Here is a 27,061-nt window from a genome sequence, read left to right as displayed (position 1 = left end):
TCTGCAGGTGCAACAGGTGATCAAGAAGGCAAATGGGATGTTGGCCTATATCGCAATGGGGATAGAATATAAAAGCAGAGATGTCTTGCTGCATCTGTACAGGGCATTGGTGAGGCCGCACCTGGAATACTGTGTGCAGTATTGGTCCCCTTATTTACGGAAGGATATATTGGCCTTGGAGGGAGTGCAGAGAAGGTTCATCAGGTTGATACCACAGATGAGGGGTGTTGATTATGAGGAGAGACTGAGCAGATTGGGTTTGTACTCGTTGGAATTTAGAAGGCTGAGGGGGGATCTTATAGAGACCTATAAGATAATGAAGGGGCTGGATAGGGTAGAGGTGGAGAGATTCTTTCCACTTAGAAAGGAAGCTAGAACTAGAGGGCACGGCCTCAAAATAAAGGGGGGTCAGTTTAGGACAGAGTTGAGGAGGAACTTCTTCTCTCAGAGGGTGGTGAATCTCTGGAATTCTCTGCCCACTGAAGTGGTGGAGGCTACCTCGTTGAATATGTTTAAATCACGGATAGATGGATTCCTGATCGGTAAGGGAATTAGGGGTTATAGGGATCAGGCGGGTAAGTGGAACTGATCCACTTCAGATCAGCCATGATCTTACTGAATGGCGGGGCAGGCTCGAGCGGCTAGATGGCCTACTCCTGCTCTTATTTCTTATGTTCTTATGATATTTAAATAAGAAAAGAGTTAACAAAGTGAGCGTTAGTGCTATTGAAAGTGCATCCGGGAAATTGATAATGCAAAGTTGGGCTGTGGCGGATTAATTAAGAGGACACGATTAACATCCCAGAAATATCTAAATCAGGAAATGAAAGGGAGGGAGGGAGTTGGGAAAATTACAATCACCAAGGAAGTGGTATTGAACAATTTCTTTTTATTCATTCATGGAATGTGGGCTTCGCTGGCTAGGCCAGCATTTATTGCCCTTCCCTAGTTGCCCTTGAGAAGTTGGTGGTGAGCTGCCTTCTTGAACTGTGGCAGTCCATGTGTAGGTACACCCTCAGTTGCTGTTAGGGAAGGAATTTCAGGATTTTGACCCAGCAACAGTGAAGGAACGGCGATATATTTCCAAATCAGGATGGTGAGTGACTTGGAAGACAATCTTCAGGTGGCGGTGTTCCTGGTATCTGCTGCCCTTCTCCTTTTGGATGGTACCTTCGTTGGTTTGGAAGGTGCTGCCTGAGGAGCCTTGATGAGTTCTTGCACTGCATCTTATCAACTCTATCAATTGGGATTAGCTTAGGGGTTTAAAAAAAAGGGCAGCATGGACAAGTTGGGCCGAAGGGCCTGTTTACATGCTGTATACCTCTATGGCTCTATGATCTTGTAGATGGTACACACTGCTGCTACTGTTCATTGGTGTTAGAGGAAGTGAATGTTTGTGGAAGGGGTTCCAATCAAGTGGGCTGTTTTGTCCTAGATAGTGTCAAGATGGTGTCAGAGTTGTTGGAGCTGCACTCATCAAGGAAAGTGGAGATTATTCCATCACGCTCCTGACTTGTGCCTTGTAGATGGTGGACAGACTTTGGACAGTCAGGAAGTGAGATACTCACCGCAGGATTCCTAGCCTCAGACCTGCTCTTGTAGCCACAATATTTATATGGTTGGTCCAGTTCAGTGGCAACCCCCAGAATTGTCCAAAGGCGTGCAGGTTAGATTGATTGGCCATGCTAAATTGACCCTTCGTGTCGGCAGGATTAGCAGGGTAAATACATGGGATTACAGGGATAGGGTCTGGGTGGAATTGTTGTCGGTGCAGGCTAAATGGGCCGAATGGTCTGCTTCTGCACTGTAGGGATTCTATGATAGTGGGGGATTCAGCACTGGTAATGCTGTTGAATGTCAAGTGGCGATGGTTAATTTCTCTCATGTTGGACACATGGTTGTTGCTTGGCACTTGTGTGGTGCAAATGTTCAATGCTACTTGTCAGTCCAAGCCTATATATTGTCCAGGTCTTGCTGCATTTGGTCATGGGCTACTTTAGTATCTGAGGAGTCACGAACAGTGCTGAGCACAGTGCAATCATCAGCGAACATCCCACTTCAGATTTTTGATGAAAAGAAGGCCATTGATGAAGAAGCTGAAGATGGTTGGACCTAGAACAATCCCCTGAGGAACTCCTGCAGAGGTGACCAGGAACTGAAATGACAGACCTCTGCCATCACAGCCATCTTCCTTTGTACCAAGTACAATTTGAAGCAGTAGTGGATTTCACCACCATCACCACCACCATTTCCCCCCCTCCCACCCCCCTCTTTTGTCTATGTTTGAACCAAGGCTGTAATGAGGTCAGGAGCTGAGTGAACTTGGTGGAACTCAAACTGAGCATCACTGAGCAGGTTATCGGTAAGCAACTGTTGCTTGATAGTGCTGTTGGTGACACCTGGCATCACTTTGCTGATGATCGAGGGTATTCTGGTGGGGCGGTAGTTGGCTGAGTTGGATTTGTCCTGTTTCTTGTGTACAGGCGATACCTGGTTAATTTTAATATTGTCAGGCATATATCCGTGTTGTATTTGTTTTGGAACAGCTTGGCTAAGGGCTCGGCAAGATCTGGAGCACAAATCTTCAATACTATTGCCGGAGTATTGTCAGGGTCCATAGCCTTTGCGATTTCCAGTGCCTTCAGCTGTTGATATCACATGGAGTGAATCAAATTGACTGAAAACTGACATCTGTGAAGGTGGGGACCTCTGGAGGAGGCAGAGATGGATCATCCACTTGGCACTTCAGGCTGAAGATTGTTGCGAATGCTTCAACCTTTTCTTTTGCACTTTTAGGACCCATCCAGCTCGGTCTATGATGGGATGACCAAGCCATTATTGGCGATGGACATTGAAGTCCCCTACCCAGAGTACATGCCATGAGACTTCATGGGGTCCAAAGCCAATGTTGAGGACACTCGCAGCAACTCCCTGCCAACTGTATTCAACTGTTTTCCACCTCTGTTGTGTCTGTCCTGCTGGTGAGACAGGACATATGTGATGTCTGGGATATTATGTATTAGGTCAGATTCTGAGAGTATGACTATGTCAGGCTGTTGCTTAATTACTCTGTGAGACAGCTCTTCCAATTTTGGCATGAGCCCCCAGATAATAGTAAAGGGGACTTTGCAGGGTCAATAGGGCTGGATTTGCCATTGTCATATTTGGTGCCGAGGTCGATGCCAGGTAACCTGTCCGGTTTCATTCTTTTTTGTCGTCTTTGTAGCAGTTGGGTACAACTGAGTGATTTATTTGGCCATTTCAGAGGGCATTAAGGGTAATTGCTGTGGGTCTGGAGTCATATGTAGGCCAGACCAGGGCAGATTTCCTTCCCTGAAGGAAGGACATCAGTCAACCAGATGAAGTCTTTTATGCCAACTGTTTCTTGTTAGCTAGCCAATCTTCAATCCATGCTGATATGTTATCCTTATACCATGAACTTTTATTTTTCACAACCCTTTGGTTTGACACAAATTGAAATGGCCTAGTAAATGGCCTGCTACAAAGACGATTTTTAAAAATCCTGATTGGCAGGATGTGATGAGTGATGTGCCACATGGATCCGTGCTCGAGCCTCAACTCTTCACAATTTATATCAATGACTTGGACGAAGGGACTGAAGATATGGTTGCTAAATTTGCTGAAGACACAAGGATAGGTAGGAAAGTAAATCGTGAAGAGGACGCAAGGAGGCTACAAAAAGACACAAATAGGTTAAGTGGGTGGGCAAATGTGAAATATCCATTTTGGCAGGAAGAATAAAAAAAGCCTATTATCTAAATGGTGAGAGATTATGTAGCTCTGACATACACAGGGATCTGGGTGTCCTAGTGCATGAATCACAAGGCAGCTACAGCAAGTAATTAGGGAAGTTAATAGAATATAACTTATTTAAGCAAGGTCAATTCTTGCTTAGCAAGGGCATGAAAGGTTAATGGGAAGTAGACTGGAATATGGGGTTGAAGTTACAATCAGATCAGCCATGATCTTATTAAATGGCAGAGCAGGCTCGAGGGACTGAGTGGCCCACTCCTCCGAATTCATATGTTCATATACTGGGCCCTTATATTTATCAATGACTGAGATGAAGGGATCTTGTGTTGCATATCCAAGCTTATTGATGAGAGTAAGTTGGGTGACATAGTAAGTAGTGTATATGGGAACAGAGACTTTCAAAGTGACACTGATGTGAGTGGACAAAACTGTGAAAGATGAAATTTAGTGTGGTGATGTGTGAGGTCATCCACTATGGACTAAAGAAATGCAGGTCAGAAAATTTTTAAATGATGAGAATCTACAAACTGAAGGAGAAGAGAGAGATTTGCGGGTCCATTTATAAAAATAATTAAACCCAGTGGACAGGTACAGAAAAGGTTAATGGGAAGTTAGCCTTCACCTTTAGGGAGTGCAAAGGAGTGCAAGTTATGCAGCAGCTCCTGTTAAGAGCATAACTGAGTACTTCGTATGTACACTGAAACATTGAGAAGAGTATCTTGGCATTGGTGGAAGTACAGTGTGAATTCACATAATTGTAATAGTGCTTAGATTATTAAATTATGAGGGCATATTCCGCTTCTCTTCTCCCCCCCCCCCCCCCCCCCCCCCCCCTCCCAATTTGGCCATTTGCTCTGTCGCCTGGTGTACCTGTCTCTCTCCAGTATGCCTAGATTCCTCATGCTTTGTCATCCATTATCAGGTTCCCCCCCACCCCCTTTGCCTCTTTGGCCATTTGCTCTGTCGCCTGGTTTGCCTGTCTCTCTCCAGAATACCTAGATTCCTCATGCTTTGTCATCCATTATCAGGTTCCCCCCCACCCCCTTTGCCTCTTTGGCCATTTGCTCTGTCGCCTGGTTTACCTGTCTCTCTCCAGTATACCTAGATTCCTCATGCTTTGCCATCCATTATCAGGTCCTTCCTCGAGCAAAGTCCTGTCGCATTTTGAGTCCTCCCCTCCTGTCACCTGATTTTAGTAAAATCTTTGCTCCATTGTCTGGAACTCCTTTCCTAAAACCTTTCATTTCATCCTGTCTTTCGTAAATCTAAAATATACTTTTGGGGCCAGACTACCTAGTCACCATCTTTTCCTCCATGGCTTAGCGACTGCATTTTTAATGCTTTGGTTTTTGTTGTTTCATTATGTGCTATAAAGTTGATATTACTGCATACTAGTGCTTTCAATATTATGTAGTTCAGTGTGTGTGGGTGATGTAGTTTTACTTTGTAAAGCATGACCTGAACATTTTGCACTTTCATGGTCTGTCTCTATTTTACTTGCTAGTTCATTTGCTTCATTTGCAGCATTGCTAGCTGCCATTCAAATAATTCCAGCCTTCATCAGCTTTCGCTTGCAACCTCCATGATCTGCATGGTGTTATGCTTTTAAGGAAAAAGAAAACTTGACTAACTATGTAATTTAAAAAAATCTTTTTCTTCAGGCAGCAGAAAAGGGTGATTAATACAAGGAGGAAAGATAAGGATGAGCAGAAACCCTCCAAGTCGGCCAGGAATTGTGTTTGCGGTGGGAGCTCGTTTGGAGGCCCAGGATTATCTGCAGAAATGGTATGTGTCCAAATGTGAATTTTCTGCTTGACTGCATTCACCCAGTCCAGAATGCTGGAATTAGATTTTGCTCTGTCTGTGAGGGTCCTTTTGGTGTTAATCTAGGTTCAGACATTCCCTAGGTTGCTCCCCGCTAAGCACAAAGTTTGGCATTTAGTCTCAGGCCAAAAGCCAGTTGGTGTGAGAAACTGCATTCGGAGTATTTTTGGAAGTTGAGACTAATGAAGGTTGTTGAGGGCAGAGTAGAAGCGTGTTAATGTGTGCGATACTCTGGTGCATCGGAGGTTGGCACCCGGCATCCAAAATGGCAATAGTCTACTATCCAGTGCCAATTTCCCTCACCTAGAATAATAGGTAAAAAAATATTTACAAAAATACATTCCTCCTTTGTCCGGAGATAAGAAATGACCAGAACTCTCAAAACCATTTCGCTGCAGTCAAGCATGTAACTTCTATCCTTTTAGCATCTGCTTCTAATGGCATTACACCTCACCATATGTAGGACATGCCTCATTAAATTGAGAATGATGAGTGACTGATAAACGTTAGAAGCAAGATCCAACTGAATAACCCTCGTATGCTTTCAACGTGTTTAGCCATGTATACTTAGTACCATTGGTCTATTTTAAATTCATTCTCAGAATATAGGTGTCACTGACAAAACCATCATTCATCACCCACCCTTGATTGTCCTTGACAAGGTGATCATGGGCCGCCTTGAACCTCTGCTGTCCTTTTGGTGAAGATACTCCCACGATGCTGTTAAGTAGCTAGTTCCAGGAATTTGATCCAATAACAGAATAAACTGTAACATATAATAAAAGACTGACTATTGTGTAACTTGGTGAATAAGTTGGAGGTGACAATGTTCCCATGCACCTGCTGATCTGGTCCTAGGTGGTGGTGGTTATTGGTTTGGTGTTTAACGTGGTAGATGGAATACTGATCAAGGGAATTACTTCGTGCTGGATGGAATCCAGGTTCTTGTGTTGTTACAAGTGTGTGTTTCCAGTCAAGTGCAGAGTATTGAGAAGCTCTGATGAGTGGCCCACCTCCCAACTTCTCACAGAATACCCAGACTCTCACCTCCATTACCCACAACATTTATGTTGTTGCTCAGTTGCGTTCTGGCCAACGGTGATCTCTCTAGATGTTAATGGTGATATATTCGGTGATGTTGCTGCCATTGAGTATTAATGATTCTCGTCAGAGATTGTCACTGCCCGACAGTGAGAGACACGAATGCTGCTTGCTCTTTGTCTGCCGAATCTGTCATCCAGGTTTTGTTGTACATAAGCACAAACTGTTTCATTATCTGAGAAATTGTGAATGGAGCTAAACACTGCAATCATCAGTGAACAGCCTCACTTTTAGCATGATGGACTAAAAGCCTCGAATGAAGCAGCTAAAATTGTTGTACCAAGACTTTACCCTGAGGAACTTCTAGGGCTGAAATGATTGCCCTTTCAACAAGCACAACAATCTTTTGCGCCACGTATGACTCCAATCACTGGAGAATTTTCCCCATTACCCCATTGACTTTTGATTTTGCCATTGATGATCTCTGAACTTCACCCAAATGAGCCACAAAGGAAAATGAGTGGGCTTCATTTTTGAGGCAAGGATCAGCAATGCAAAGATTCAAGCCATCAAAATTCTCACCATCCTCTCTGGTGTTTCAGTTTTTTCCATCTCCAGAAATTATCCTAGTCAGGAAATCGTTTGTCTCCCATGGATGAGTATGCAGTGCTGTTTATGATTGTATTGTCATTAAGGAGGGTCTGTAGGGGAAATGATGTAGAGTAGTTGAAGGTAATGCACAATGTAAAGATTTTTCCTTCCTGAAGATACTCATGCACAGTTAGTTTCTGTGGATGGTCAATTTCTAACGTGGTCATTATTTGTGTTTTGCCAATAATTATTATTTTAGGGCTACTAAACCATTGGGGGCATTGAGGGAGAGAGCTTGGCATTTGAGCTCAATTTTATTATTTCCCTTGTGTCTCCTTGTCGCCATTCTATGTCTGTGACTGCATCATTTCAGGATGGGTCACTGGATTATGATCAGGAAAGGGTTTATACCCTCCCACCCTGGTATGCAAAGGGCAATTGTGTCACCATTGACCTGATTAAGCGCCAGTAACTCAATATGATAACTATGGGAGCTTCCAGTCTGTGTGGCAACAATGGTTTTCCAATTGATGCATTTACTCATTAGGCTCTTGTGGGAATTTAGGATTTAGGGATATATGGTTAACCTGTGAATAAAACTATAATCTGCATTGGAAGCAGATTATTAAAAAACCAACATTGCATTTCATAATTAACAAATTATTTGCCTCCCCTTTTTGTATTACCTGGAGGTATACATCACGAATCGAAAAGATCGACTATGAGGAAGGAAAGATGCTGATCCACTTTGAGAGATGGAGCCATCGGTACGATGAGTGGATTTATTGGGATAGTCATCGTCTACGACCTCTAGAGGGACAGTCACTACGAAAAGAAGCACTCAAAGATGAAGAAGAGATTACAGTAAGTGAAGATTTTCAGACCAGGTGGCTTTTCAGCAGTAGATCTCTTCCAAAAGCTTTGTTATTGTCAATGGGAAAAGCTCTTGCTACAGATTGTCAGCTGTATTTATCCTGGAATTAGTTGCCTCTTTCTTCCCCCACTCTTCTCCAGTTAGTTTGGTGCCAAGTACAAAGTGTGATGGTACTGTGTCTTTTGGAAATGTATTCATATAATGTTTTTTGTGAAGGGTATGTTTAAAATTCAGCTCTGTTTCACTCAGTGCCAATTTGTCTGGGCACCAGGCAGCCACGTGCTGAGAATGCAGGCTAATGATGAGTTAATGCAGTTTTGTTTATTTGGTTTTTTCCCCCCAGGGTTTCAGAGTAGGGTTTTGATTAGGTTGATTGACAGAGTTATGTGCTTAAGGGAGGAGCTAAGCTTACGGTGAAAAGCAGGCAATTACTGCCCAGTTTTGAAAGAGGCAAGAGGTGAGTCTCTCAGTGAAACACCTTATCCTCACACTAGTGCCAAAATAAAAAAAACTGTTGGGGCCTAGTCTGGCTTCATAACATACTTTGGGATTTCTGATCCGTACTTTAACAAAATTGGAGACTCTTGCGGGATTAAAAGTTGTAAAACACTGGAATTGGCTAGAATTCAATTACAAACGGAGAGCTTGAAATAGAAGCAAAAGGGAGTGAGCGGCAAAAGCAAGAGAGAGAGGCAATCGCAGCAGAACAAAGAGAAAAATAATTGAGAGAGTTTGAATTTCAATTAAAAGCAGTAAAAAGGAAAAAAAAATAGCCCAGGCAGAACAGAGAGAGAGTCTGGCATTAGCAGAAGAAAGGGAAAAAGGGGAGAATTAGAGCATCAAGAACTGGAAGGAAAAATTCAAACTGCGAGTGTAGCAGCAGAAACGGCAGATGATTGAGTTAGTTCATAAATCGAGTTTTGGGTTTCAACATCAATTTTAATCTGAGGGATTGAAATGAGGGATAAGAGAAATCCTCAGGTGGTAAAGGTAAAGGAGATCTCATTGGAGATAGTAAGGATAGTTTACTTCAGGTTAAAAAGGAAACATGAGGGTGGAAGTGAAATAAGCCTCAGATGTTTTCATTGTAATAAAGTTGAACACGCAGTCATAATTGGTGGCTTAAGAAAAGCACTGGGAAGACTGTGATAAAACAGGATAAACCAATGGAATTTATTAAAGTAGTAAAGGAAACCATTGCTGAACCTAAAGAGGTGCAAAAGAATGTACTGCCTGGTCAGGGGTTGGTTGATAAGCAAGTGCCAGATCTCTTGAAAGAATTTAATTATGTGGATACTCTTGTGTATCAGGAGCAGTAAGTAAAGAAGTTAAGATCTTAAGAGATACGGGAGCAAGTCAATCTTTTTAATGTTGAGAGATATGGGGATATGTAGTTCGGAGAGAATATTGCCAGAAAAAGTGGTAGTATGTGCAATTCATGGTGAAAATAACAAAGAAAAGTACAGCACAGGAACAGGCCCTTCAGCCCTCCAAACCTTTGCCGATTACAATGCCCTAACTAAATTAAAAAACAAACCTTCTACCCTTACTCGGTCCATCCCCTCTATTCCCTCCCTAATAATGTACCCATCCAGATGTCTCTTAAATGTTGCTAATGCGCCTGCTTCCAGTTTTTCCTGGATAACGGTAGACTGGATCAGAGGTGGGAGTGATGCCTACTGTGGTTTGAAAAGCCAGTGGAAAATCAAACAACTGAGGTGTTACAAGAAGCACATCTTGGGATATTTCTTGACTGTATGGTAACAAGATCACAAAGCCACAGGTTGCGACAGGAGGAGAAAGCAAAGAGTGAAGATGAGACTGAGGTTTAGTTATCAGAAACAATTTTTGACCAGATGTTTGAGAAAGAACAAGTGGAGGATCAAATGAATATTTTTCATTTAGGAAAGTTAGCAAAATTACAAAAGAAAGATATAGAGATAAAGCAGTTGTATCAGAAAATATACGCAGAAGATGAATCTGTGCATACCGGAGTGTTATTACACTAAAAATTGTCTTAATGAGGAAGTGGAGACCTTTACATATTCAGGCAGATGAAAAATGAGCAGAAGTTCATCAAATTGTATTACCTGTGGGTTACCGAAAGGAGGTGTTGCGGGTGGCGCATGAGGTTTCAGTAGCAAGCCATTTAGAAGTAAGAAAAACTTGAACAAAAATATTTTTTGGCCTGGGCTGCATAAGGATGTAGTAGAATGTTACTGTACATGTCAAACCTTTGGAAAACCTCCAGCAATAGTCAAACCAGCACCCTTGATACCCATTCCGGCATTTGAGGAGCTTTTTATGAGGGTCCTAATTGATTGTGTAGGAGCCCTCCCTAAAACAAAAATTGGAAATCAGTATTTATTGACTATAATTGATGTGTCGACTAGATTTCTAGAAGTAATTCCATTACGTAATTATAGAGCTAAAAGGATTGTCGAGTTACTTCCATTTTTTTTCCACATACGGACCACGCACAGAAATTCAATCAGATCAAGGATCAAATTTTATGTCTAAGTCATTCAGGGAAGTTATGGATAGCTTAGGGGTAAAGCAATTTAAATCCAGTGTAGATCATCCAGAATCGCAGGGAGCTTTAGAACAGTGGCATCAAATGTTAAAGTCCATTTTGAGGGCCTATAGTCAGGATTATCTAGCAGATTGTGAGAAAGGAATTCTATTTGTACTTTTTGCAATTAGGGATGCACCCAATGAATCAACTAAATTCAGTCCCGTTAAATTGACTTTTGGTCATGAGGTAAGAGGACCACTTAAATTGATGAGTGAGCATTTTGGGGCTACATTGTTGGGCAGTGTAAAGCTTTGGGGAAAGATTAACTAAGGCTGGAGTTGGGTAGACAGCATTTAAAAGTGGCACAGCATGTGATGAAAAAAGCAGATGAGAAGTCAAGAAATTGTAGTTTTGCCCCTGGGGATAATGTGTTAGATAGGTAAAAGCAAGGTTTAGTGGGCCTTATCAAATTGAAAGAAAATTGAGTGAGGTAAATTATGCAATGAGAGCGCCAGATAGAAGGAAGACTCGGTGTGCCATGAAAATATGTTCAAATGGTATTTTGATAGGGAAGGAAAGTAGGAGAAGGATGATGTGTTAGTTGTTACAACTCAGTGAAGAAACAGATGTGGATGATTCTGAATTTGACTTTCCTCAAATTAGATTGGATAATGAGGAAATAATTGGGATAAATTTATTGAGTTGCCTTCCAGAGGAAAATAAAAATGACTTGTACAAGCTGTTGCAATCACAGAGCTATATGTGGGAACAAACTGGGAAGCACTAAAATAATTGTGCCTGATGTACATGTAGGAAATGCTGTTCCAATTAAACAATATCCATATAGACTTAATACACTCAAGTTGACACGGTCAGAAGGAGAAGTTGATGTTTGCTCAGTCAGAGATGTAGCAGCCAAAGGTTTCAATCAAATACTTTGAAGGGTTAGTGGATAGTTACAAATCTCCGTTAGTAAAGACACAAATGGAGGTAGATGAGTGCAATGTAAAATTGGTGAAGGTGGAGAAGGAGAACCAGTGACAATGATGTGAATAAGGAAAGTGAGTAGGTACAAAGACAGTTGCAAGAAAAGTTGACTGATTTGGAACCTGTCCCTGAGTTGTTGAAATTAACTGAACGTAAACTGCAGGATTGTCAAAAACGGCTCACCATCTATGAGAAGAAAAAGTGGACCAATCAGCAGTCATGTGTAATCTCAAGCTGGAGATTGAGGAGCAGAAATGTTTTACTACTGCGGATGAAAGAAAAGGGCAACAATGTGAAATAAGACTTTAACGTTACAATCATTCCAAATGAACTGCTGAAATAATGAATCTATACAACTTGCACAGACTTGGATATCCAAAGAAACAGTCCTGTTCATAGCTGATGTTCGAGTAATTACAATGGATTTCGCAACGGTACAACTGTCATAATGATCGCTAAAATCATAATTACAACAAATTCTGACACCAAAGAAGACAATTTGCTATATATCTTTGCCAAGGAATATGAGTAAAATAATGAAGATCCAAAACAAACAAAGGAATTAATAAACTACATTGGAACAGAAAGATATACCTTTGGAGATGTTGGAAAGAATTTTGAGTGCACCATTTCGCAACAGAAGTTGGAGTTAGACTACCTGACAGAGGAACTATGGCCAGTTGAAAGTTACCAGAGATAAAGTGACCCTTCTGGATGGCTTTGAACACATTTGAAGTTGAGAAAGCATGAAAAGGGACAGGTCCTCTGTGACAAAGTCTGTGAGCAGCTCAACCTTCTGGAAAAAGATCACTTTGTTTTGATATTTCAGGATTCTGGAAATTAAAAGAACTGGACTCAACGAAGGCAATTAAAAAGCAAATCCAAAGTGGTTTGTGCCAGTTTGCATTCAACGTAAAAGTTTTATCCTCTAGATCCTGCCCAGCTCTGACGACATTTCCAGAATTGATTTACAGTCATGACAACTAAATTGAGCTTGGACTTCGAATTAAAGTAGAATCAAGAATAGAAGGAGGCTTCTGAAAAGAAAGGGGAAGCAGCTGGATAATAGCAGCGTGTTGAGAAAAGCAGGAAGAGAGACTGTGATTGCCAAAGTTTTATCACTACTTTGATGAAGGAGGAATATACAATTTTGGAAGAGAAGAACTGAAATGGATTATACTAGTTTGCATGCTTAGTTTTAATGTGTGTATGTATAATATATGTATATGTATTATAGACGACTAATAGTGTGAAAACAAGAGACTTTGAAAAATGAAGCCACCTTTTCATATTATTGGTTCACTTTTTTAAGGGGGGAAGTGTGATGATACTGTGTCTTTACGAAATGTATTCATATCATGTTTCTTATGATGGGTATATTTAAAATTCAACTTTGGTTTACACTGGGCACCAGGCATATCTCATGCTGAGAATGCAGGCTAATGATTGATTTTAGTTATGGATGTTTATTTTAATCTGAGTTAATGAATTTTTGTTTATTTGGTTTTTCCCCTGGGGTTTCAGAGTAGGGTTTTGATTAGGTTGATTACGGGGAGGAGCTAAGCTTACAGTGAAAAGCTGGCAGTTACTGCCCAGTTCTGAAAGAAGCAAGAGGTGTCTCTCTTTGGAGGTTGCTGTTTGGAACCTGCTAGAAGAAATAGGTTTCTTTGTCTCTGTCTCTCTCTCTCTCTGTCTCTCCAGAGGTATTCTGAAGGCATGAGGACTGGCAGCCCGAGTACAAGCATGTAATCCTGTGTGCTACTAACTGATGTTGAAGAGGAGTTTAAGTCTATAAAAGGAATATTGCTTGAATTGGAAATAATAGAGATAGCTTAGCAGTTAAGAATTGCATCTTATCATGTTTAAGTATTTTAGTTGGTAAAAGTTAAACTAACTAGTTTGCAATAATTAACTTGTATTGTTAAATAAAGTTTGTTTGTTTTTGATAAAAGCTTCCTAGTGTGTCAATAGAATCACACCTGGAGTGAAACACCTTATCCTCTCTAATGCCAAAATAGGAAGTTAGTGGGGTCGAGTCTGGCTTCATAACATACATTGGGGTTTCTGATCTGTATCTTAACACAAGGTTAAAATACAAAATGACTTTGGGAAAAATAAGGTAACTGTTATCTGACCTGCAGTTGAATCATTTTTTGATTGGCAGGAGTGTGGACACTATCTTGAAGTGATGAAAGATATTCCCATGTTTTACGTTCGCTTCGCTGTTGAATTCCCATGTAATGAGGCAGTGGGATGAATTGGATTTTTGAGAAACCATGCTCAGTGGGGAGTGCTGTACTATTGTGATTCTACGTAAACACTAACCGGATGGGGGAAGGTGGTTGTCATGTCTGATCAGCCAACACGAGAGTAATAAACACTGGCATTAGCGCAGGTGATCCAGGAAGAACAGAAGAATCAGAATTTTACAGACGTTTTATAGTAACATTTCCATAAACAATGAAAGAACATCCCATTGGAAATCACTTTGGGATATTATTGTGTAGCATTAGAGATCTGGGAGAAACACTTTTTTTGTGTGTTCTTGCCTGCTCTTAGTTAGTTTAGTGTCTCCACTTTGCCTGTCACTGCTTGTCCCGTACTCTCTAACTGTGACTAATACGACTTTATTTCCTCTTAGTCATGTGCTATCACCATTTCAGATTTTCTCTCTGTACACCTCATAATCGCAGTCTCTCTCTCTCAAATTGGCTGCCATGCTTGCCTACTTTAGTGACTTCATTTAAAAAGTAATTAACTGACTGAAGAACTTGTGAACATTTTTATGACATGAAAGCAGCTACACAATTGCAACTTTCTCTGCCTTGCATTCTGTGGTTCTCTGTGTATTTTTATGTCACGCTGTCTTACAACCTGCTTCAGTCCGTCCCTCCCCACCCCTTCTCTCTCCTGTCTGCTCTTAGAATCCATACAGTGCAGAAGGAGGCCATTTGGCCCATCGAGCCTGCACCGACAACAATCCCACACGGGCCTTATCCCTGTAACCCCACATTTACCCTGCTCGTCCCCCTGACATTAAGGGGCAATTTAGATGGCCAATTACCCTAACCTGCACATCTTTGGAGTGCGGGAGGCAACCGGAGTACTCGGAGGAAACCCACGCAGACACGGAGAGCATGCAAACTCCACATAGACAGTGAACTGAGGCTGGAATTGAACCCGGGTCCCTGACGCTGTGAGGCAGCAGTGCTAACCACTGTGCCACCATGCCACCATCTCCTTTTCATCTGTCCCGCCCTATCTTCTCATTATTTTCGTTCTTTGGTTACTCCTTTTCTCTGTTACTCAATTCACACAGAGAACTATGGATGCATTTTATGGGCATGGTCAGATGCTGAGTAGAAAGTGGGAGAAAGGGTTAGGAGCATTTGAAAATGTGGAGACATATGGCAAGGCTTGACAAATAGAAGCATAACCTTTTAAATTATTTTCAATTTTAAAAAATACATTGGAAAACATCACTTTCAACTTTTGGGGGGTTTATTTCCAAATAAACTCATCAATTTCTGAAAATTGACAAAAGAAAATGTTTCTTCTGTGCAGGATTTCAAAACTGGAGATGAGGTTCTGGCCCGCTGGACGGATTGTCGCTACTACCCTGCCAAGATTGAAGACATTAGCGAGGAGGGTAAGTGAAAGAAATAGTTTCTTTTTTTCTTGATTTCCTCCCCAACACTGCTGTACGTGCTGGCTCTTGCTGATTTATGGGTCTTAGTGGCTATTCTCCAGATGCAAGTGTAAATGTTGGCAACCTGCTGCACAGCATTCTTTTCTTACGTGATGTCACTTTACATTTTGGACCTGAACCTCTTGCACAACTTTGTTCTCCTTCAGTTCTAATTTTACTTTGACTCACTCTGCGCAGGAAAATTAAAGTTCAAACCTCCCAACAAAAATGTTCAGAGCCGTGATTTTGGCTGATGCTTCAGTGCCTTTTGCTTGGATTGCTGCAGTGTTTGAAGGCAGTCAGTCCATCAGCCCAGTTGCAGAAAGTGTTGCAAGTGCTCATCAAGATTGACAGCATCTGGAGAGAAATCAGATTGATGACCGTTTGTCAGAACTGGGACAAGTTAGAAACATAATTAGGTTTTAAGCAAGTGGAAGTGGGGAGGATGGGAAAAAGAACAAAAGGAGATTTGTGCTCGGGGAGAAGGCAGGAAAGATTAAATGACTATAGGAGTTGTAATGCAAGGTCGAAGCAAATTCTGTTGGGCCAGGTAAAGAAACAAAAGATGAGTCTCGAGAAGGTGGCAGAATCACGAGCAGCTGTCGCCCAAATGGAAATATGAGAGAGAAACGAAAACTAGGAAAGGAAAAGGAATCAACTGGGGAAGACATCATCATCTAAAAATGTTGAACTCAGTATTTTGAGTCGAGAAGTCTAGTCGAAAGATGAGGTGCTGTTCCTCCAGCTTGCGTTCAACTTCATTAGAACACTTACAAGGGCAGGAAGGTTGAAGTGGGAACAGGCAGGAGAATTAAAATAACAGGTAATTGGAAGCTCAAATTCACACTTCTGTCTGCAAGTGTTATTCCAAGCTTCCAGTTGACTGCCAGGGTTAGTTGTCTACATCTCTTATTATTCACTTCCCCTCGTCCCTTTCAATTCCCTTTGCAGTTAGTTTACAACTTTGTTTCCATACTTCATAGAATCATAGAATCAATACAGTGCAGAAAGAGGCCATTCGGCCCATCGAGCAATCCCGCCCAGGTCCTATCCCCGTAACCCCATGTATTTACTCTGCTAACACCCCTGACACTAAGGAACAGTTTATCATGGCCAATCCACCTAACTCGCACATCTTTGGACTTCCAAATACAAAATCTTTGGTTCTCCATTTGCCACAATGCCCCTAAAGCTTTTGATTTGCACAACCACTCCCTCAGTTCTAAATTACCAAATTTGCCAGACCATACAGTGTACCAGAGTTTAAAAGGAAATAAATATTTTGGTGTACCTTCGAATTATCAGAGACACAGCAATTTTGGGCTACATTTTTCCAGGAATAAGATGCCTTATGCCATGTTCCCTTTAATTTTTTTTCCTTCCGTGTGAAATGAATTTTGTTGCATGCATCAGTATTAAGGTGATGTGTACATATGCACTATCAGTAGAAGCAAAATATTTTTTTTCATAGTTATGAAAGAAGAAATAATTCCAACCCAACTTATTCCAAATAAGTCCAAAGATGTGCGGGTTAGATTGATTGGCCATGCTAAAAATTGCCCTTAGTGTCCTGAGATCCGTAGGTTGGAGGGTAAATATGTAGGGATATGGGGGTAGGGCCTGGGTGGGATTGTGGTCGGTGCAGACTCGATGGGCCGAATGGCCTCTTTCTGTACTGTAGGGTTTCTATGATGAACCCAAGCCATTGATATGACAATACATTAGCCTGCAAATAGCAGATTTACTGATTTCAATTTTACATGTGTCAAAGTGGCATTTGAACTCATAACATGTAAGTTTTAAGTTCAACACATAAACATTACCCTATTATACCTGAGAGGCTTTTGTTAGTTTTTGTAATTTAATCATTTGACAGAAGAAATGTTGAATTGCTAGCAATGGCTCAACACAAGTTCATTTGAAACAAAAGATCCTTATCAAGCTCAAAATAGAAAGACCCAAGAAGCTTCCCTTTTAAATTGATAGAAAATGTGGAAAAAGGCAACTTTTATTATTTCAGCTTACTTTTCTTTTCTTAAAACAGTAGTAAGAAAAATAGCTCAATCATTTCTTCACCTCAACAGTCATCAGGCAGAGGTAAAGTGACTCTGTGAACTGAAAGATCACGGTCAGAGAGACGGTGTCCCTGTAGATGAAGTGAATATTGAAAGGAGAAACTACATGTGGAAACTGGAAAGAGAGCGCTGGGAAGAGAGAATGGAATCCTAGGAGGGAGAACACTTGTAGGGATAGTTTTTGGGAAGTGTTTGCATTTATTCCACCGACAGTTTTTTAAATAAGCCTCTTATTGCTTCTTGTGACCTGACTGCTCATCTGATATTCATTATGGATGATTATACTTTTCTTGAATCCACCATTAGGAAGGTTGAAGCTAATCAACTTCATCTAATGCTAAAAATTGCACTCTGGCCATTTACTCACTTCCTACACCCCTTCCCAGCCATGGTCTTGAGCTGAACAAACTTGTTCATAATCTCATTGCCTTATTTGACCCCAAACTTAGTTTCTAACCTCTTATTCACCCTTTCACAAAGATTGATTATAGTCATTTGGTAGTATAGAACAGAGCATTGCTATTGATGTGCAGGTCCTGTATGGTTTTTGCAAATGTGAAGGAATCTTTCACTGTGTATATGGAAAAGCATGCTCAAAACTGGTTGTAACAAGTCGCCAACCATTTGGCCGATTCATGTTGTGCAGAATCGGATAAGTAAGATAGGGCATAGAGGAATATCACTCTTGTGTGTCTTGGGCAAACTGCACATAAGCAAATAGTGTATCCTGCAGGATAAATTAAAATTAAAGTTTGTTAGTCACAAGTTGGCTGACAACACTGCAATGAAGTTACTGTCAAAATCCCCTAGTCACCACACCCCGGGTAAGGGAGGGAGAATTTAGCATGGCCAATACATCTAACCAGTACGTCTTTCGGATTGTGGGAAGAAACCAGAGCACCTGGAGGAAACCTACACAAACACTGGGAGAATGCGCAGACTCCACACAGTGACCCAAGCCAGGAGTCGAACCCAGGACTCTTGCGCTGTGAGGCAGCAGTGCTTGCCACTGTGTCACTGTGCCACCGTGGCTATCCTCATCAGAGTTTGTGCTGTACATCATGCAAACTTGCGAGGCCCAAGTCTGTCACTTTCAGTACAGAAAAGTACCCAGTCCACCTCATTACCCCAGAAGGGCAAGATATCTCAAAATTTGAGCAATATGTGAAGTTAGCTGTTTCACTGCAGTAGCAATGCAAGTTGTACTCCCCACTAACAGGCTGCTGCTGACGAGCCAAGAAAGCATTCTGTCCATCATACAAATGAGTAATCTGGTAAATGAATTTCGGTGCCATGTGATGCTAGGTATGTAGGCGATATGTCCGGATTGTATCAAAAGGCATGTCCCTTCCTCTGTTTGCAACGGGAAAACTGTAATCAACCAGCTTGTGCTTGCAAACCTCGAAACACAGAATCATATCTCATGTTGGACACTGATTGGATGGCATTTCCTAATTAATCCACAGTGGTGCTAAGAATTAGGCTGACGACAAATTTAAGATAATCAGTCAGGCTCTCAGTATAGTGCATTTGCATGTACTGGAAGCTACACATATTAATAGAGAGGGCCCTGTTCTTTGCAGACAAAGAATATGTACGCACATTGCATCTGTTTCAGCTAAACAAAGTAAATGACAACCATTCGCTGGTTCTTCCCTTGGGACAATGTCTGGACCAATCAGTGAAACTGCCTGGTTTAAATTGCTTGGCAGTTAAATACTTGGCAGTTAACTGTCAATCACTATCAAGTGGTGTATTCTCCGTGGCAATGTCTCTATCAATCAGAGTCAACTTGCCAATCAGCACTCTTCTCGTACAGTATAAATTTGTTGTTTCCCTTACTGTGGTATTCTTGTGAATCGTCCTGATTGCAAGATGAAAATTTCTCTCCATGCCTATCAGCTGGTGACCCCCTCATCCATCCCCTTGTTAACTGTAGACATTATTTCATTTCAACCTATGAAAACTTGACCTCATCCAAAACACTCTTGACTTTATCCTGTCCTGCTTGACCATCACTTCTGTCCTGCCCGGCCTGCATTGGTTTTAAGAATCCCAGTGTCTCAAATGTTAAATCTTGTTCATGTGTCTAAATCCCCCTCTGTCTCTGTAATTACCGTAAGAAGTTTAACAACACCAGGTTAAAGTCCAACAGGTTTATTTGGTAGCAAAAGCCACACAAGCTTTCGAGGCTCTGAGCCCCTTCTTCAGGTGAGTGGGAATTCTGTTCACAAACAGAACTTATAAGACACAGACTCAATTTACATGAATAATGGTTGGAATGCGAATACTTACAACTAATCCAGTCTTTAAGAAACAAAACAATGGGAGTGGAGAGAGCATCAAGACAGGCTAAAAAGATGTGTATTGTCTCCAGACAAGACAGCCAGTGAAACTCTGCAGGTCCACGCAACTGTGGGAGTTACAAATAGTGTGACATAAATTCTGATTCTAGGATCGCATGATAAAGACTCAGGAGGAAAAAAGCAGAAATATTTATGTGAAATAGTGTGACATAAACCCAATATCCCGGTTGAGGCCGTCCTTGTGTGTGCGGAACCTGGCTATCAGTTTCTGCTCCGCGACTCTGCGCTGTCGTGTGTCGCGAAGGCCGCCTTGGAGAACGCTTACCCGAATATCAGAGGCCGAATGCCCGTGACCGCTGAAGTGCTCCCCAACAGGAAGAGAACAGTCTTGCCTGGTGATTGTCGAGCGGTGTTCATTCATCCGTTGTCGCAGCGTCTGCATAGTTTCCCCAATGTACCATGCCTCGGGACATCCTTTCTTGCAGCGTATCAGGTAGACAACGTTGGCCGAGTTGCAAGAGTATGTACCGTGTACCTGGTGGATGGTGTTCTCACGTGAGATGATGGCATCTGTGTCGATGATCCGGCACGTCTTGCAGAGGTTGCTGTGGCAGGGTTGTGTGGTGTCTTGGTCACTGTTCTCCTGAAGGCTGGGTAGTTTGCTGCGGACAATGGTCTGTTTGAGGTTGTGCGGTTGTTTGAAGGCAAGAAGTGGGGGTGTGGGGATGGCCTTGGCGAGATGTTCGTCTTCATCAATGACATGTTGAAGGCTCCGGAGGAGATGCCGTAGCTTCTCCGCTCCGGGGAAGTACTGGACAACGAAGGGTACTCTGTCCACTGTGTCCCGTGTTTGTCTTCTGAGGAGGTCGGTGCGGTTTTTCGCTGTGGCGCGTTGGAACTGTTGATCAATGAGTCTAGCGCCATATCCTGTTCTTATGAGGGCATCTTTCAGCGTCTGGAGGTGTCTGTTGCGATCCTCCTCATCCGAGCAGATCCTGTGTATACGGAGGGCTTGTCCGTAGGGGATGGCTTCTTTAACGTGTTTAGGGTGGAAGCTGGAGAAGTGGAGCATCGTTCTCTTCCTGTTGGGGAGCACTTCAGCGGTCACGGGCATTCGGCCTCTGATATTCGGGTAAGCGTTCTCCAAGGCGGCCTTCGCGACACACGACAGCGCAGAGTCGCGGAGCAGAAACTGATAGCCAGGTTCCGCACACACAAGGACGGCCTCAACCGGGATATTGGGTTTATGTCACACTATTTCACATAAATATTTCTGCTTTTTTCCTCCTGAGTCTTTATCATGCGATCCTAGAATCAGAATTTATGTCACACTATTTGTAACTCCCACAGTTGCGTGGACCTGCAGAGTTTCACTGGCTGTCTTGTCTGGAGACAATACACATCTTTTTAGCCTGTCTTGATGCTCTCTCCACTCCCATTGTTTTGTTTCTTAAAGACTGGATTAGTTGTAAGTATTCGCATTCCAACCATTATTCATGTAAATTGAGTCTGTGTCTTATAAGTTCTGTTTGTGAACAGAATTCCCACTCACCTGAAGAAGGGGCTCAGAGCCTCGAAAGCTTGTGTGGCTTTTGCTACCAAATAAACCTGTTGGACTTTAACCTGGTGTTGTTAAACTTCTTACTGTGTTTACCCCAGTCCAACGCCGGCATCTCCACATCTGTAATTACCTGCAGCAACATGTTCCCTTCAATCAACTCTCCCCCATACCCCACAAGTTTCTAATGTGTATTCTTTCCTTTCCCTCACCCTACTATTGGCGATTGTGCCTTCAGCTATCTGCACCCATGCTCTGGAACCGTTTCTTCCTGTAAATCCTGTTTTAAAACTCACCCCTTTGATCAATCATTTGGTCATAAGTGTGCCTCCTTTTTGCTCTGTAGTAATGTTTTCCCTTAAATCTCTACACCTTCAGGTTTCTTCTGCGTTAAGGATTCTTTAGCATTTTTTTTGTTGATTCAGTGATATAAAATCAGAGCTAAACATTCCCTTGTGTAGGGACTATTAAAACTTTACTGTAAAGGCTTGCATTAACAAAATAATTGAGTGAGTTGTATTTTTTCAGACTCATTATGCAGCATGTTCCTTTTGTAACTAACCTGATCTGACCTGATCTGTCTGCAATTGGGATTGATAATGTGATCAAGAGTCATAGGAACAAATTAGTAAGATAAAATATTTTAAATATGTTGATTTAACATCGATGCAAGTGCTTCCTGATTCTTGTTTATCTTGCAATGTGCTCTCCTAAGTGGCACAGTAGTTAGCACTGCTGCCTCACAGTGCCAGGGATCCGGGTTCGATTCCGGCCTTGGGTGACTGTCTGTGTGGGTTTCCTCTGGGTGCTCCATTTTCCTCCCACAGTCCAATGGTTAGGTGGATTGGCCATGCTAAATTGTCCATTAGTGTCCCAAGATGTATATGTTAGGGGAATTAGCGAGGTAAATATGAGGTTATAGGGATAGGACCTGGGTAAGATGCTCTGGCCTTCTGCGCTGTCGGGATTCTATGAAGTGAACTGATTGGAATTGCTTTAATTGATTCTTCACAGGTACTTACACGGTGCAGTTTTATGATGGAGTTATACGGTCTCTGAAGCGAATGCATATAAAATCGATGCCTGAAGACGCAAAAGGGCAGGTAAGCTCGTTGATCAGTTTATTGTGGAACATGTGTTATTGACACAGTACTAACAAGCTATAATTTGAAAATGTGTTGTAGTTGTATTTCTTCTTTATTTCCCCAATATTTTTCACACCTTCCTCCTCGTTTCTGTTGGGCTCCAGTTGTTTGGTTACTAGCCACTCTTTTTGTTCTTCAACTAAGTGACCATTATTTGTGTGAATTTGGTTTTCGCAGGCTAAATCAAATCTGTCCTTGGATGATTCCCAGATCCATAAGTGCTGAAGAGGGATTTGTATTGTGAACAGGAGGGGAGCTGTGGCCCATTCACTAACTCCATCTTCCCCTACCCCAAACTAACTACTGGGCAGTTGTTCTATTACCTCGGCAGAGACCAACGTAATGTAATCCAGACTGACTTTTGAACCCTAGTGTGTTGTTTTAGCTGCTCAATAGCAAAACCAACTGAGGGACTGGAGTGCGTTTTTTAACTTGCCACATCACCGCCTGCCTTCACCCTTGTCCCACTCCTGCGTATGGATTTTAGGATGGAGCTGTCTATGGCTATTCATTTAAAAATCTTCATTTATTATCATGAGAAGTTTAAGTCAATTTTGAATAGTGCCCAAATATTTGTGGGCATTTAATACATATTTCAAAATATTTACAGTATTAGCTTTATTGCATAGAAAGAAAGTATCCTGCGTTTCAGTGAACCATGAAACGTGTTTAAGAATGAACTGCAATGCACAACTGAGTATATATCTTCTAGATAGTAAGTTTAAATAAAATTAAGTAAACATATTGGCCTGCTGAGTTGTCACATTTCTGAAGTGGAGGTGAGTAAGTGTAACATTAGCACCAAACTTGAATTTCCACCTCCATCTTAAGGAATTGAGCATTCAAAGAATGAGGTGGGATTGCGATGGCATGATTCAGTGACAAAAGTTGCTCTTCAGCTCTTAAATTGGGAAATCTTGTTTCTGTTATCAAACCAGAGCTTGCAGAAAGTGCTGAGAAGTAGGTAAACCTTGTGAGTCAGGTTGCATCTTGCTTGGATATGTAGGATTAGCTTTGGAAAGACGTAGTAGGTTGAATGATCTCCATTTGTGCTGTAAACATCTTTGGTTCTACACAACACAAACTGGACTACACTACACTACACAACAAAAACCCGTTAATTGTGGTAAATCCATAATGAACGCAATTCATTAAAACAACTAGTTAAAGAAATTAGAAAGGAAGCCAGTCCTTATTGTATCGTGAAAAAGGTTGTGTTTAAAAAGGTGCTTATTTATCTATTTCCTGTCAATATTACGTTTCTGTTTAATTTACTTGTAGACAAATACATTGAAAGCAAACTCTGCAGCTGATTAGTTCACATGCTAATCTGCCACAGTAATCATGTAGAATGTACAGCACAGAAACGGGCCATTTAGCCAATTGGTCCCTACTGTTGTCTTTTTCCATACTACTTGATCAATATGTTCATCTACTCATTCCTGCCTCATGAATTTATCCGAGCTCTAACTAGAACTGTTATTTGCCTTAACTACTCCCTGTGGTGGCAAGTTTTTCATTCTCGCACCACTCCTGTTTCTCTTGGATTCCCTGTTGGATTAATTAGTGACTATACTAATAATCTAGTTTAGTCACCCACAATGAAAAAAAAAGTTTGTTTATGTCAAAATCCTATTATAATTTTTAAGACTCAGTAATTAAAAATTAACACAGTAACCAGGATGTTTATAATATTTCACTGACCTTGCCATCAATAGTCATGACCATTTTTCTATTTGATCTTGAGCTGTGAGTGATACTATTGAGGTGGCAATTGTTGTTTAATTTATTAATTTACTTAACACGGCATTAAGGGTCAAACATGCAGTGTTTGTCTGAAGTCACATGTAAGCTAGACCTGATATGTGGAGGAAAAGTTTTTTTTTTAACCCAGAGGATGGTGACGGTCTGGAATGCGTTGCCTGGGAGGGTGGTGGAGGCGGATTGCCTCACATCCTTTAAAAAGTACCTGGATGAGTACCTGGCACACCATAATATTCAGGGCTATGGGCCAAGTGCTGACAGATGGGATTAGGTGGGAGTTCAAATGTTTCTAATGTGTTGATGTGGACTCGATGGGCCAAAGGGTCTCTTCTGCGCTGTATGATTCTATGATATGGGTGGCAAGGATTTCTTCCCTGAAGTACATTAGTGAAACAAAGGTATTATGATGACGAACTGGAAAACGCAGTGCCGTTTATTTTTTTACCAGTTCTTTCCAAGTGTGAATGTGTTCCTCCTTAATGTTTTGGAATTTGATTCCATGAGTAGCGATGGTCATCCAGTGCCAAGGCATTGAGTTGAGCCCAATTCTGTCTTTATGTAAAGCACATATGCATCTTCAGCTATAGTAATTGCATAGCAACAAGGAACGAGAGACCTGGCTGATGTTTCCCCTCTGAACCAGGATACAGCTACCCCGAAGATTCAACTTCAAATCTTAGTGGATAAACTTGCTCAGACCTCGGTGATAAACTTGTTGGGACCTCAGAGCTCCACGTGCTATTTTCCTCCTCTCTCTGAAGAAATGATTCTGAATGATGGAACATTTTCTTTATAGGACTGGTTAGCTCTTGTTAAAGCTGCAACAGCAGCAGCCGCTGCAAAGAACAAGACAGTCAGTAAGCACCGAGTTAATAAGGAAAAGGTGGAGAGAAAAATGGGGAGAGGATCCCACTTCAAGAAAGAGAGAACAATGTCAGAAGTTAAAGAGACAGAAGAGGAAGCACACACAACGCCAGAAGGGCCTGCATCTGTTGCTATCTCAGGTTGGTATAACAGTAATTTTCTTTTATGGTGTACTTCTAATATGATAGAAAATTTAACACAGCCACATAGAAAGATATTAGAACAGATGACCAAAAGATTAGTCAGGGGACTAGGTTTAAGATATGACATAAAGGAGTAGAGCGAAGTATCAGGGTGGCATGGTGGCACAGGAGTTAGCACTACCTCAAAGCATCAGGGACCCAGATTTGATTCTGGCCTTGGGTGACTGTGTGGAGTTTGCACATTCTCCCCTTGTCTGCATAGGTTTTGTCTGAGTGCTCCGGTTTTCTCCCACAGTCCAAAGATATGCAGGTGAGGTGGATTAGACTTGATGAATGTATGTGGTTATGCGGGTAGGTTGGGAGTGTGGGTAAGATGCTCTTTTGGAGAGTTGGTGCAGACTCGATGGGCTAAATGACTTCCTTCTGCACTGTAGGGATTCTATGCTATTGAAGTGGCGAGGTTGAGGGAGCAAATTCCAGAATTCTATGGTCTTGAAATGGTGAGGTAGAGGGAGCAAGTTCCAGAGCTTGGGTCCTAGGTATATGAAGGCAAATTAAAAATTTCTAAATGGCATAAAGTGTTTTTTAGTTATCTAGCTCACAATTGAGTCAGGAACTACAAACTAGGAATTACTAACATAAACTGCATAATGCACCATTCAACCCTGTCAATCTCTGCTAATGTTTAATCTCTACAGAAGCAATATGAAGGCATGGTACTGGTGGGACTATAGCACAAATTCACCCTAATGATAACAGGATTTTGTAGGGTTATATTGTGAAGACAGGTTGCATAAATTTAAGATTGTAGTTCCTTGAGTTTAGTAGCTTGAGACATGGGCTGGAATTTTACCATCCCGCCCACCACGGGAATCGGAATGACGAGGGGCGGACCATGGGAAGGTCCGTTGACCTCGGGCGAAATTTTACAGTTTTGGGACGAGAAAGGCCGCAAAATCCTGCCCATGATGTATAAATAACCTTTACGTGTTTCTATTGATTAGAAGGTAATATTAGGCTGAATTACTCTTTATTGGCCAGATGACACAGACATGAAGGGCCAAATGGCTACCTGCTGTGTTGTATATTCTCTTTAATTCTACAATAATAAAAAATTCTAAAGCATAGATACAAATAAATAATTTTTTTCACACGGAACGTTTTCAATTGAAATTTGACATGGCCAAAAATATTAGGACAAGTGATCAAAAATTTGGTCAAAGGTAGATTTTAAGAAGCTTCTTAAAGCAAGAGACTGGTAAAAAGATTTAGGAAGGGAATGCCAGATTTTGTGACCAAGTCAGCTGAAAGCATCAAAAGCATTCCTACAAAAAGAAAAATCTTGCATTTACGCAGAATCTTTCACATCCTTGGGATGTCCCGGAGCATTTAATTTAGGTTAATTGGTTCCACTGGCCTCCTGGGTACTTCCACCAATTTCTTTTTATTTTAAAGTTCCAGCATTTGTAGTTTCTTTGCTTTTATTTCCTGTAGGCAAAAGTGCGAATCAATTTACATCCAAAAAGTTGACTAGCTAATCTAAATTGAAGGCCTCTGCCAAAAGATAGCATCTGTAACAGGACCAACTCAGTTAATGGTAGGGCGCTGGGAAGAGTTATAGAACAAAGAGATTTAGGAATACAGGTTCATAGCTCCTTGAAAATGGAGTCACAGGTGGACAGGGTGGTGAAGAAGGCATTTGGCATGCTTGGTTTCATTGGTCAGAACATTGAATACAGGAGTTGGGGCGTCTTGTTGAAGTTGTACAAGACATTGGTAAGGCCACACTTGGAATACTGTGTACAGTTCTGGTCACCTTACTATAGAATGGATGTTATTAAACTAGAAAGAGTTCAGAAGAGATTTTCTAGGATGCTACCAGGACTTGATGTTTTGAGTTAGAAAGAGAGGC

The 27,061-nt window shown here is 41.6% G+C and overlaps 1 protein-coding gene across 11 annotated transcripts in view; it reads left to right on the top strand.

Annotated features, from left to right (window-relative positions):
- Positions 1-27,061, top strand: part of phf20l1 (PHD finger protein 20 like 1) — a 123,428-nt gene that overhangs the window by 13,203 nt on the left and 83,164 nt on the right. For all 11 annotated transcript variants that reach the window (XM_078215828.1, XM_078215820.1, XM_078215819.1 and 8 more), the window contains exons 3-7: positions 5,436-5,559; positions 7,923-8,094; positions 15,171-15,255; positions 22,248-22,336; positions 24,939-25,146. In XM_078215828.1, coding sequence (XP_078071954.1) covers positions 5,477-5,559; positions 7,923-8,094; positions 15,171-15,255; positions 22,248-22,336; positions 24,939-25,146 — 637 coding nt within the window. In that variant the 5' untranslated portion in view covers positions 5,436-5,476. The remainder of the gene's footprint in view (positions 1-5,435; positions 5,560-7,922; positions 8,095-15,170; positions 15,256-22,247; positions 22,337-24,938; positions 25,147-27,061) is intronic.

This window comes from Mustelus asterias, chromosome 7 (assembly GCF_964213995.1).
Source record: "Mustelus asterias chromosome 7, sMusAst1.hap1.1, whole genome shotgun sequence".
Classification (NCBI taxonomy): Eukaryota; Metazoa; Chordata; class Chondrichthyes; order Carcharhiniformes; family Triakidae; genus Mustelus; species Mustelus asterias.
The sequence above is the reverse complement of the archived record's forward strand: the minus strand, read 5'-3'. Positions and strand labels throughout refer to the sequence as shown.